The sequence below is a fragment of the Perna viridis genome, chromosome 2, assembly GCF_037379345.1.
Source record: "Perna viridis isolate PV_CMFRI_1.1 ecotype Kerala chromosome 2, ASM3737934v1, whole genome shotgun sequence".
Taxonomy (NCBI): domain Eukaryota; kingdom Metazoa; phylum Mollusca; class Bivalvia; order Mytilida; family Mytilidae; genus Perna; species Perna viridis.
Genome location: NC_142446.1, coordinates 23,843,980 through 23,857,184, shown reverse-complemented (window position 1 = coordinate 23,857,184; position 13,205 = coordinate 23,843,980). Strand labels below are relative to the sequence as shown.

At 31.3% G+C, this 13,205-nt stretch overlaps 1 protein-coding gene and 1 long non-coding RNA gene across 2 annotated transcripts in view; one reads left to right on the top strand and one right to left on the bottom strand.

Moving 5' to 3' along the window:
* The first annotated feature begins 936 nt into the window (after nucleotides 1–936).
* LOC148624159 (uncharacterized) lies at nucleotides 937–1,802 on the top strand. The gene is made up of 2 exons (XR_015919634.1): nucleotides 937–1,292; nucleotides 1,660–1,802. It is a non-coding gene; the product is annotated as an uncharacterized LOC148624159 (long non-coding RNA).
* An 899-nt stretch (nucleotides 1,803–2,701) lies between these two features.
* Nucleotides 2,702–13,205, bottom strand: part of LOC148624158 (inactive serine/threonine-protein kinase ULK4-like) — a 38,309-nt gene continuing 27,805 nt past the window's right edge. Inside the window, exons 20-32 of the mRNA XM_088566706.1 lie at nucleotides 12,816–12,964; nucleotides 12,169–12,290; nucleotides 11,764–11,872; nucleotides 10,397–10,543; nucleotides 9,569–9,707; nucleotides 8,205–8,346; nucleotides 7,198–7,303; nucleotides 6,498–6,667; nucleotides 5,894–6,001; nucleotides 5,263–5,370; nucleotides 4,722–4,796; nucleotides 4,045–4,133; nucleotides 2,702–3,068 (exon numbers count right to left, since the gene is read on the bottom strand). Of these exons, the coding sequence (XP_088422832.1) occupies nucleotides 2,999–3,068; nucleotides 4,045–4,133; nucleotides 4,722–4,796; nucleotides 5,263–5,370; nucleotides 5,894–6,001; nucleotides 6,498–6,667; nucleotides 7,198–7,303; nucleotides 8,205–8,346; nucleotides 9,569–9,707; nucleotides 10,397–10,543; nucleotides 11,764–11,872; nucleotides 12,169–12,290; nucleotides 12,816–12,964 (1,534 nt within the window). The 3' untranslated portion in view covers nucleotides 2,702–2,998. The remainder of the gene's footprint in view (nucleotides 3,069–4,044; nucleotides 4,134–4,721; nucleotides 4,797–5,262; nucleotides 5,371–5,893; nucleotides 6,002–6,497; nucleotides 6,668–7,197; nucleotides 7,304–8,204; nucleotides 8,347–9,568; nucleotides 9,708–10,396; nucleotides 10,544–11,763; nucleotides 11,873–12,168; nucleotides 12,291–12,815; nucleotides 12,965–13,205) is intronic.

The following is a 13,205-nucleotide window of genomic DNA, read 5'->3' as shown; positions in this document are numbered from 1 at the left end:
TACAAAAATATAACAATTACAGGACATTGTTCGAAAGATAGGGATTTTATGGGAAATTTAGGAAAAAGCCTGTTGCTATTATCTCCTAATATTATCATTTAATGTTATTGTTTCTTTTTTCCCCAGTCGCCGATCCGAAGTGATTCTGTTCATCCATCTGAGCAACAAAGAACTCGCAAACCAAAATTTTAAAAGCTAAACAAAATGAAACTTAAATATAGAGTTAAAGTTCGACAGAGCAACAATTAAGGCTACATTACATTTTCCTCTCAAAATTTGGAATACGAGCGGGAAGGGGGGGTGGGTTTTGGGGGGTATCAGTGACGACCAGATCGATCCTTTTTAGCTTTAATAGCCAAACTCTCCGTTTTGTCTAAGATCCATATAATAGAGCTAACAGTATTAAATTATTATTAACGTGACCAGTTTAAGCCTAGTGGAGACTTATTTAATATCATATACTACGGATTTGAGACGTTTATAGCGCCTTCAATAAGAAAACTGGTAAAACAATTATTTTTATGATGCCGAAGTTTACAGTTGTACTGAAATAGATGTCGTCTTTTCTGATTGATAAGGCAAGCTAGTTATAAACAAGTCATTGTCCTGTCTAAATACATGTAGACTACATGATTATGATGTAACTAATGTGTTACAACCCCTTGTTTATTATGTAAAATAAGGGCTTTCTCTCTTTAATGACCATCAATAAAAATCATGTCACAACATTCAGTCGTATATAAACAGTGGTCAATCGTACAACGATACCATTGGTGCCAAAGAAACAAGGTAAGGAATACAGTTGATTAAGTTTAAAGTCTTTCTTCGGCGTGTTTGATTGCTTTTATATCAGTGCATACTTAAGAATTTCATAACAATTTCATAAAATTTTTTGTTATAAAATGACTTTTTTTCTTGTCTCGTATATACTTAGTCTTCAGTGAGCATTAATAATACAGAAATATCATGTTAGAACAATGAAAAAATAGTTTCTTAAATGAAATTGTTCTTTAACTAATGATTTTAGTAATCCGCTACCCAAGTTGTTTTTACAACCCATTAATTTTATCATTTTTCAGACAAAATGAACAAGTTAACCATTGCTTTGTGTGTTCTCTTGGTGTGCACAACCATCAATGCACAATTCCTCAGCGGACTGACCAGTGGTCAGGCTTTTGCTCTTGGTCTTGGATTACCAATCATTGCTGGAGGACTATTCGGCAACCAGGGAGTCGGATACCCTATCCCACCTCCACCAGTGCCACCAATGTTCTACCATCAACCAATGATCGGTAAGTGTATACATGTATAGTTTATTAAGCTATAGTATTTTTCTGTGTTCAGTAACACGTAGAAAGCAGGATTCCTCAAATAATTGTATTATATGAAAATCATTAATTACCTCTTACAAGTAGCATATTTACGTATTCGTAGACCCGATTAAAAAAATCATTTTGTTGTCTCTTCTATTACTATATTCTTTTTTCTTTAGTTTTTACTATAAAAAATAAATGCCTTTGATTGAATAATACTTCACAAACTACATATTGTTGAAATTCTAACCTTAACAATAATTGTACAATAAAATGTGTTGATATATGTAAATTGGACTATCAATAAAACCTACTTTCTTACTAAATGATATAAAAATTTTTTCAGTGCACAGAAGATACAATAAGTACTGAGAAGTTATGAGTGGTTAAGACATTACAGAATTCTATTTTGGGCATTTGGACAACATTTAGGCAAATAAAGACCACAGCACATGTCAACAAGCAGCACAACCATGACAGCCAATCTTAATAAACTTGTTCATAATAAGAATTATTTTGTCTTTTGTATAATGGGAAACAACAGTTGATCATGTCTGTTCAGTTTTATACATATAGCCAGAGACTATATACAGTGCCTGATGTAGCACAGTAGATGTGTGATAGATTATGACCTTGTAGTGAATCTAAGGTATACCATACTTTCTATCTGTTCAGGCTCTCAATCATGTTGATCAAAATGTAAAGTAAAAAAAATTGAGTTTGAAACAAAAAAGTGTGCTATTATTCTATTATATTTCTCTTCAACATTAAAAAAGAGTATCAAATGTAGGATATAATTTCAAAAAAATAAAGAGAATCTATTAACAGTGTACTGTTCTATATCACTTCCTACTACTGAGTGTGTCAGCAGGCTGGTGTATCTTCTTAGTAATTATATCATGTATATCTGTTTATCTTCTTTGAAGACGAATAAAATGCAACAATATGGCATATAATGAGAAAGTAAATATATACATATAAAAAAAATTTAAAAAAAAGAGCAATTTAAATATTTCTGACAAGTGTGTTTGGAGAACTGAATTTATTGACTGTTCTGAAAATTAAACTGGATCTGTACTTTATTTTACTTTACATAAGTGCAAAACACAGAACGGATGCTTTGATCAGTTCTCAAATTAACATCAGGAAATCACAAAAAAAGAGAGAACGAAAAAAAATTAAAAAAACAGTTCACCATAAGAATCACCATGCTAAAAATATGAACTTAATTGAATTTCAACAATTCTACAAATTTTTAAAAACAAAGTCCTGATCAAGTTACCATCTGGGAACAACTGGGGATGAAATGACACACACACACTTGTCAATTAAATCAGAGGGTACCATGTAATACCATTCCACTATGTGTGGTGAAAAAAAATACGTAATTTACTGGAACACATTTATTTTCACAACCAAAAAAAAAAAAACAGTACAGATCTACATGTATAATGTGTAAATTAATCCCACATTCAATTAAACAGACTTGCCCCACTCCAACAAAAAAGATACAGGCTGTAAATGGGCCTGTTTTCGAATTTCACATATCTTAAGGTTTAAAAGCAACACAAACAGTTGTAATTCACCATAAACAAGACACAAAAAAAAAGAAGTTAAATGTTTATGTCCCAACCATATAATGGACGGAAGAGTGAATGTTATTCTTCAGATCACTTCTTGTTATTCTATTTAAGGTAGCCAGTCATTTTTAGTATTTCACCAGCCAATGATGATAGAGCAACATCAGCATGGGATCTGAAATAATAAAAAAAATATTAATGGAAGTTAAAATTTGAATATGAATACAATGTACTAGAATTGATAGAGAGAACTAAAGTGACTTGACATTTACTCCTCTGTTACAGGCAAATACTTCTGATTCAACATAGTCTGAAATGTTAAAGATGACATCTACACCTCTGTCACAGGCAAATACTACTAAATCAACACACTCTGAAATGTTAAAGATGACATCTACACCTCTGAAATGTTTAAGATAACACAAAGTATCGAAAAAATACTTCACCAAAAGACATATCTCACATTTTTTTCGGGGTCAAAACTGTCCACAAGGGAAGGTACCAATATCCAATTATGATATCACACCATCATATAATCTTTATTAAAATAGTAAATATTTACAGAGACCATCAAAAGGTCTCCAATAAGTGTAAACACAGTAAGCTCTGAAATGCCCCAACAACAAAAGTAATAATATCCCTGGATACAGAACAATGACACTCCTTCAAAATAAACTAAAAATTGAAATAGCAATACAAAGACACATTAATGACCAACATTGACATTGAGACAAAATCATTCATTTAGGTTATTGTTTTTAATTACTAATAAAAAGTACAATTTATTTAAGTGTGCTGAAAAACCTAAGTTATGACTATTCTATATTTATTTAATCAAACCCCTCTTAATTATTTCAATGCTTTCAGAACTACAATTGACAATTTAAGACATGTTGGATCATATATCTTTGTGTAAAAGATCACTAAGGAAGATATCCTTTAGACCTATTTATGTGGAAAATGAATAATGTTCAACTGATGACAAGTTGGACATTTTCATGGTGACAAGACCCCAGGAGGGAGAATCAGATATACTTCTTAAATGAAAATTAGATTTTAAATGCCAATGGAAACTTACCTGCTTTGTAAAAATCAAGAAAATGTAATATCTATCATATGTGTTGTGATCAAATATACTGGTAGTGACTTACGTTCCTGTTTGAACAAGGTTTTTGATTGTATTTGCCAACACTTCACCATGCTGTTTCATGGCCTCCACATGGGACTTCTCAGTACTCAGCTGCAATGAATATAAAGAACTCTAAAATAAGTAATAAAATAATGCAAGATATCTACCTTTCAGCATACACAACCCTGATTTGCTTAACTTAGAAAGCAATATGAGTTAATTAAAACACAAAATTTACTACAACTATTACTGAGCATTCATTTTTTCTTTCTCACAAGAACCAGCAGTTATAACAGTTCATAACACAATCAGTTCCGTAGTGGTATATACAGTGAAACCTGTCTTGAATAAATCCTGAATTAAGAAATAAATCAGGGAAACTCCATTTTATCATTGTTTTACCACAAGCTATCAATTCATGTTGCATCCTTTTACCTTGATCAATAGCAAGGGGTTAAATAATGACATAACGGTCAGCTGGTGGTAAAACAATAATAAAAAGGAATTTCTGTGATTTATTAAGATTCCAATAGGACTAGTTTCTTTATATTTTTGAATTGAAACAGTCGTTGCTCACAAGTCTATCACTTTTTTACCATGGCTGAGGTCTGAAGAGCTTTGAAGCACATCATATTAGAATATCAAATCTATATAGGTGATGATAGAAAAGTACACAGAGACACATATCTTGGGGCATACCAATCTTTTAATAATCCTTAGTAACACCTTCTGTTTCTTAGCATCACCCTTCTTCAGTGCCTTGCTGTAGTAATCCTATAAAAAGATGATGCCTCATTTCAACTCATAATTTTGATGTTTACATTGACTAACAGGAGTTTAGAAGGCACCAAAAACACATACCAGTACCTTTATTATATAGATAATAGTTAAATATTCAATAAATTACCATTATTTTATGTGAAATAACTTCTGTAATATCACTTTTCTCTTGTGATGTAAACTTTATTTGAACACAAAATTTAAATTTCTTTGAAAATAACAATCAATAATTGAGAAATTGGAGATTTAACTTGTAAGTGCATTTTTCACTCTTTCCAATTAATTATCCTGTAAATATCTACCTTAAAATGTTTGATAATCATACAAGACTGGTATTCAGACACCTGAAGACAATATTACCAAACAACACTAGAAAACTTACAATAGACTCACCGCAGCTCTGAAAATTTTGTTTTAAAACAAACTAACTCAGAAATGTCAATAAAATGGAATTTCATACCATGTTTTCCAATGACATGGAATCTTTATTTTCTCCTCCAAATAACTGAACTAGTAAAGATAAACACTTGGTAGAAAGGTCATGAATGTCGGTATCCTCATGACATAGCTGTAATAGAATAAAAACATGTCGATCAACTTCACTGAAAGGTCAATATTTACAATTCAATGAATTGGGAAATATTTATTCATCATCATTCTTCTATCAAATTATCCATATACATTTTTTCAGTCTACAAAAATATTAGAACAGCTTTTGTAAATGCTGAAAGATGTGGTTATAACTTGTAGAAACTTACTTTTTTTTTACAATTTAACTCTTACTTCAAATACCAGCTTTTGTCTTTTTGTTTTGACCAATTGTAAAGAGATTTTTAAAGAATGGGTAAATGATAAGGTATCATAAACATAATGTAAGTTAATGACTGAGTTGTCTTTTGGCTTTTTGTGATAACTTATGACTAATCAATTGTGCTACCAAATGATTTATCCATCCTCTTACAAGTGTACAAATCATGTTAAGTCATGGCAATATTTAACTTTTCAACTTTTTCATTGTGTTCTCTTGTGACTTACCAGTTAAGTTAACAATGTGGTGAGATCAGTTAGTGGTTCGTTTCCTCAAGACTTACCAGTTGAGTTAACAATGTGGTGAGATCAGTTAGTGGTTTATTGTGTAGTAATAACATTTCAGCATCTTCAGCCTCCTTGTTACCAGCCTCTCCTCCTGACTTTTTAGACTGCAAATTAGAAAAAAAGTTGATCACAATAAACAAGTACAGCTAATCATATTAATCCAGTGAAAAGCCAATTATTTCTATATTAGAATTGAGTCATCAAGGATCATGTTTATTGGAGGAAGCCTTATCATACAACTCAGGATATCAGTGTCATCAAAGATCCATGTTTATTGGAGGAAGCCTTATCGTACAACTCGGGATATCAGTGTCATCAAGGATCCATGTTTATTGGAGGAAGCCTTATCATACAACTCAGGATATCAGTGTCATCAAGGATCCATGTTTATTGGAGGAAGCCTTATCATACAACTCAGGATATCAGTGTCATCAAGGATCATGTTTGTTGGAGGAAGCCTTATCATACAACTCAGGATATCAGTGAAACCAATTCAAAAGTCACAGACTTAACATGAATGCAACAATTCAAGTTTTTTTTTTTTTTTTTTTTGTTATATACATTTTTACCTTTCTTTATCATTAGTAGGAAAATATTTACCTGTAATGCTTTCCTTACTACATCAGAGACATATTTGAAGATACTGTGTAAGGTATCTAACAACATCTGGAGCATGCCCACTGCAGTTTTAGTATCCCCTGCACGATCATCCCCTTCAATGCATACTGCTGATATCTCAAATATTAAGGTAGTAAAATAGTCTATCAAACCTAAAATAATACAGGTAGAACAAAAATGAACCTTTATCAATCTGTACTATATTACTATGCATCTGAAGATCATCTTTTCATCATGAAATATGAAAAAATGTGGCAAAGACTTCTATTTCATGCTATACTATTGCTTCAAAAGCAAATAAAAAGTATTCCAGTTAATTCATCTGTATTTTTATATGGATGATTTCATACAAATACAAAATACAATCAAAATGCAAAACATTCCTTCTTTAAATAAAGTTTCCCTACATATTTGATGAAAGTCATAACTGATCAAAAAGATGATAATTCCATCTCCTGGTGAATGCCTGTAACCCTGAATGTAAAACTCTATCTACCTCTTTATGACTGGCCAGGCAGTTGATAGTCCTCTGTCTCAACCCCTGTCATCCTGGTTGGCACAGATCTTTCATGTCAGTTACTGTACCTTATGGATGAATTACTATTATCAATATACAGAAAACTATTTCTTCATGAATGACTGGATTTACTACTTCACTCCCCTGTCTGAAGTCATCTCTTACCTTGATCATACAACTCCTGCATATTTGTCTCTTTATGACTGACCAGACAGTTGATAATTCCAGCAATACTCTGCATGGCACTGTTGAGTGGATTCTGTTGGTGATCCTACAATATAAATGTCATCACTTTGAAGATGATAACACAGTATCAAAATCAAGATCTACTGAGCTATTTTAATTCACATGTATTGATCAAATGATCAAAAGTATTGTAATTGTGCAAGCCTTCAACAAAGTGTTTACAAAAGGATAAAAAAAGTGTTGTTTTTTTGTGGTGGAAACAAATGCTGATTAAATTTTGTCAAAATTTTGTAGAACTGAAATTTGACAAATTTTCATGCAATAAATAGGAAAAACACTTGAAATCACATTGCATTTGAATTGTTCACTTGTTCATGTTGGGGTCACTTTGGTTAAAACTTGGTACGGGGTGCAGCTGGAGCTGGAAAAGTACTCTCCCCCCCTTCATATATATGTCTCCAAAAAAATTAGTCCCATTCATATACTTTTCAGATGAAATACCTACCCATTCATATATTCTACTACTGTGTTACTAACATCTTTTTTTGAATGAAGAGAACATAAATGAAAACAAAGGTCTCCAGGGAGTGGCAGAAAGGGTATATAATCGATAAATCTTTTGATCAAATCCCATACACCTGTAATTTATCAGTTTGTCACCTATCAACTAAGTTTTCCCCATGGCTATTAGCTGCAGCAGACAATAATTGAAGATTAATTGGTGATATATGAAAAGTTTTGTCTTAGCATAACATTATACATTAAAATTGTAGAAATATGACCCATTGATATAGTATACTTCAGAAATGACAGCCCATTGACATAGGAAATGAAAAATTTATGACCCAATCGTATATTCCGACTAAAAAAAAAAAAACAGACCCATTTCAGCAGCACGTCTATATATACTGGTATACAGGAAGTATACTCTCACACAAATAGTACTGCTAACATGGTTTTTTTTTAAACTTTCATAACTTTCTTACCAATAAAACTTGGAAAATGACTGACACAAGTCCTAACTGTTCAAACTTCTTGATAAAGGCAGGATTTTGTTCAAGAAGTGCTAATAACAGTTTCAAACCATAAGCTGGTAAAGGATCTTGGTCTAGTAAAATCTGTTCAAATCTGAAGATAAACAAAATATAATGGAACCAATTGTTATACTGTTAATATGTTTAATTTTGGATTTCAAAATATGTATGCTATTAAGATTAAAATCAAGTATAAAGTTTGAGCACACAAACAAATGGGTACACAATTATGAGTGGGTAAATTAAAACATAACCTTAAATCAAGGGTCCGAAAATGGTCAAAAATGCCGGTCATTGACCGACAAATTTTGCAAATGACCAACTACCATTTTCAAATATCAGACATAAAAAATTGTCAACCCTTATAAATTACAGTCTGCATGGTTTTATTAGTGTATAAACATCCTTGTCTACCAGTCTCCTAAATGTTTATTGGAAATTAATTGACAGGTGTGTGTTAATTTTAGCCGATGTGCAGCCACCTGTGACTGTGATATACCTGTAACTGATTAGTTGATTGCATAATTGAATTAACAGTACACATGCAGCTCCATTGTGTATAAGAATAAATTGAAGTAAAAAATTTCATACATTTATTAGTTGATTAATTAAGAAAAAAGTCCCCCATTTTCCCTCCAATCTTTCAGAGGTAACGAAAGCACATGGAACTGAAACTACTAATTAGTTGAAGTTTGTAATTATTAATTCATCAATTAAATTGTTTTAACGCAGAAGTCAACAGACCATTTAAATCAATATACAAAATGTGTTCGCGATTTTTGTTTATAAATAATCAACATTTTTTTTTTCATCATTCAGAGGTTTTTGGCTGTTTGCCTATTTGATGAAAAAGTAGAGAGATATGATGTTTTGTTTACATGTCAGATCGTCCATGTGTGGTTGAAACCAAACTCGTGCACTTGCTCTGATATTTTGTAAAGGACAAAGTATGTGATGAAATAACACAATTTCCAATATTTATCTTAAAAAAGTATTTTAAAGTTTATTTTCAATCTGGTCATGTAAAAGACTGACACAAATGTCTGCAGAAGTTTGATAAAATGTCAGGCATGGCCGTCAAAATTTCCGGACCCTTGCCTTAAATATATGCAATCCTGCTTACAAATGTGATACATATGTATAATTTGTGTATAATCTGTATGTCCAGGTCACCAGGTGGTGAGCAAAAAATTCCAAGCTTACATTAGCAGAAGCAGATCAAGGAATTTTCTGATTAAAGGAATATACAAAATTCTACCAGAAAACCCAGATGGCACCCAAAATATGAGAAAAATATTATCAAACAGTCAACTTACTGCGGTAACAAATTATCACCTATGGTTTTGTGAAGATAGCCTGTATTGACTTTAGCATCCCCAACACCAAATTGGTCCTGACTGAGATAAACAGAGGCTACCTCGGTAAATAATCTCAAAGATAAAGCTCTAGTATCACCTAATAAGAAAAGACAAAAAAAAACCTGAGTTAATAGATTACATATATAAAGCTAATAATAGAGTATATATGATCATAAGTATAATGGAGATATGTACTTTTATTTGTGATACCAATTTTTGTAGATTAGGGAAGAAAAACAAGTTTTTGTGGTCTGGCCTACCTAGAAAACCATGAAAATTGATACCCAACAAACAATAGTACTTTCACGGTAATTAAGTAAGCTTTACCCTGTATATTAATTTTTAAGTATGTACATGTATTACAAAATGACAAACATTTACTTCTTTCTTTATAAAATCTTGCATAACTCAAAATCATCAATAAGATAATGCTGTTTTTTCCTAGTTTTTATAACAATGAATACTGAAATGATAATGAATTGTTTTGCAGGGCATAGCACTGTATGACTGCAGAAGTCAAACCCTGAACAAGTAGGGCATGTATGGAAAAAACTACTGTTTTTTTTGTGAATACTGATTTTCATGGTTTTGGGGTTCAGTCAACCACAAATACAAAAGTCTGTGTAGTTACGAGGTTGATTAAGTTACTATAAATAAACTAAAGTTAACAGATGCCAACAAGGAAGACTGTGTGATACCATTATATGACCAAAAAAAATTTGCAGTTGTATACAAATTAGATTTCATCATTAACCTTCAAACAGTAACATTAAAAAATATAAATACCATTCTGACTGCCTATAAGATCAGCTAGGGTTGGTAAGATTTTTTCCAGAATAACTTGGCTATATTCTGCTAGGATTACAGGATGTTGAGACAGTCCCTCTAATACTGACATACTGATATTAACAAATTCATTAGCTGTTATGCAACCTAATAACAAAAATAAATGTTGAATAGATTTTCAAGTTAAGTTATTGCTGGGGGAAGTTCAAATTTTCATTGTTTGATCAACATCGTTAAGATATTGGTCTTGACAGATATAATCCATTATACGATTAATAAGAAACAACACTTGAGTACTAAATACACCAATAAACATGTATGTGTGGAAACATGACAAATTGAGTTTTGATTAATGTATAAATGTAAAGACTCACACTTAATGAATTTCAAAACAAAATTAAAATCTACCAGTAATAACTAACATATACAGCTGTGCTAAAGCACAAAGAATACCCATCTCTGATTTACTATTGTTCAAAGTCCCATTTATTCAAATGGGGAAAAAAAGTAAGGAAGGCAGACATTGTACCAAGATTATTTACCGTCCTGAAATAATTTTATTTTATTACACATATAGACAGATGGAAAGGCAACACTATACAATAATGAGCTGATCAAAATACAAGCATATAAAAATTAAATACCGGTAAATGTGAAAACAAAATATCATTACAAATTGAAAAATAAATTGAGAAAAGGAATGCATTATATAAATAGAAAGAAGACAAAGCTGGAATATTGCAAGTAGAATGATAAAAGCAATTCCAGTCTTGTGAGAAAACAATGCAGAGAGAAGTGCAACCATTCACATACAAATCTTAACCATGGTTTTACTTTCAACAAAATGAAAATCCAAAATTATGTGTAGTTGGAAATTTGTTTTAAAGAATAATTGCCAATATTTCATAAAAAGCCATTAACAGTTGCAAGTTTTTATACTGTTATCAACTGAATGAAGATATAGAGGACATGTAACAATTTATTTCACTAGCCAAAAAAGACAATATTCTACACAAACATGTACAACTAAAAATTCTGACTACATGTAGCAAAGAAAGCACAGCAAAAGTGCATCTTTAAAAAAGCCATGTATTACCTCTCTCAGCTGATAAAAAAAAAAAAAAATAATTGAGTAATGACTTTAGTGCCTTAAAAGACAGACAAAAACTTTCAAATATAAAGGAATTCATAAATTTGATTCAAACAATCTTTATTAACTGCTATTTTTTCATCCACAAACTTAGCATCTAATTCTTAAATGATATGGCAGTAAATTCCCAAAGGATATATCTGTGTTCATGAAAAAATATCCACTCAAAATCAAAAAGTATGGAACAAACCCAGATTACGGATGAACCAGTACTTACCACTGGCAGCCTCTATGTTAGTCTCGCCTGTTTCAATACTCTTTACATGAGATAACAGACTGGCAAGGTTCCTAATAAACTCATCACACATTATCCTTGGTCTAAATACCTGTCAACAAATGTTAGATATAAGAAGACTAAAGCTTATAAAGTCCAGTGTCACCTAATATAAATGATAAATGTAAATTAATATTGATACCCCTAAACTTGTAAAACCACTGAAGTTGAATTGTCTCCCTTCACAAAGGTGAAGTGATTATCATTCTATTGTTCAACTTATTCTTAGTTTCATTAGTGGAAATCCAATCAGTTGAGCTATTTCTTTAGTTTTCAGACATGTTTGATACATTTTAAAAACTAAATTTCTATCAAAATCCAGTGAGTTCATATAAAGCTATAACATACTGGACTAGTAACTAAATGAAGTATAATGTTGATCAATGGAAGCTTGTCTTTTAACTGTTTTGACTGCAGAGCATTGGGATGCTTTCTGCCATTAACTGCATCTAATGATGACAGCAGCTCAACTGTAAAAAGAAATTTCATTTCAATTACCAGTGCACAGAGTAATGCTTCAAAATGCATTTACAGTTTATTTTTTTTATAATGGTCACATATAAAAACATTATTTCATACTGTTTTTCCCTGCTGTCAGTGACAGACAGAAATATCCACTGTAAGTTAGCACAAAACATTTCTACCTATATCTACCAATAATTACATTTACTGTGCAAATCATAAAAATACGCTAATCTTATTGGATAATCAACTTTACATGTGATGTCTCATGAGTTCATAAAACTCATTTTCAAGCTATTTATGTAGGCCACACCCACAATTAAGTGGACTACTTTTATTGATCACTGTGCATTGCCTTTATACCATGTAAATCTAAATAAAATTCAAATAAAATAAGAGAAAATTATGAAATATAACTATTAAATGTCTTTATTATTTCAAAATCGATGTTTATTCAAAATAAAATAATTTCATGTCTAAGCATTTGGAAGTACTAAATGTTGAAGCTTCATATCTTTAGAGTACTAACATACCAAAAACAGCAGGTAGAATTTCTACAATATAATTAACAAGAAAGTCAAGACACTGGACCATGTACTCCCCTGCTTCACTTCCTCCCTCTGATGGTTTCTTATCTCTTGGGGTTTGTCTTCTACTGTCACGCTCTATATACATTACCAACCTAAGGACAAAAAAACACATTAACTAGTACAAATAATACTAATGACTGTTCAATTTAATTGACAACAAAAATAGATGTAACAAACCACTTTAATCTATTTATTTTTATTTACATATTATTTTAATGTTTACATAGTTCTTCCATTTACCTTGAATATCCGTCAAGTGTAAATTTTTAAACATTTAAGTTAAATTAGACAGGAGGTGATTCATGTATGTCAAAAACCCACTGAATTCACTTT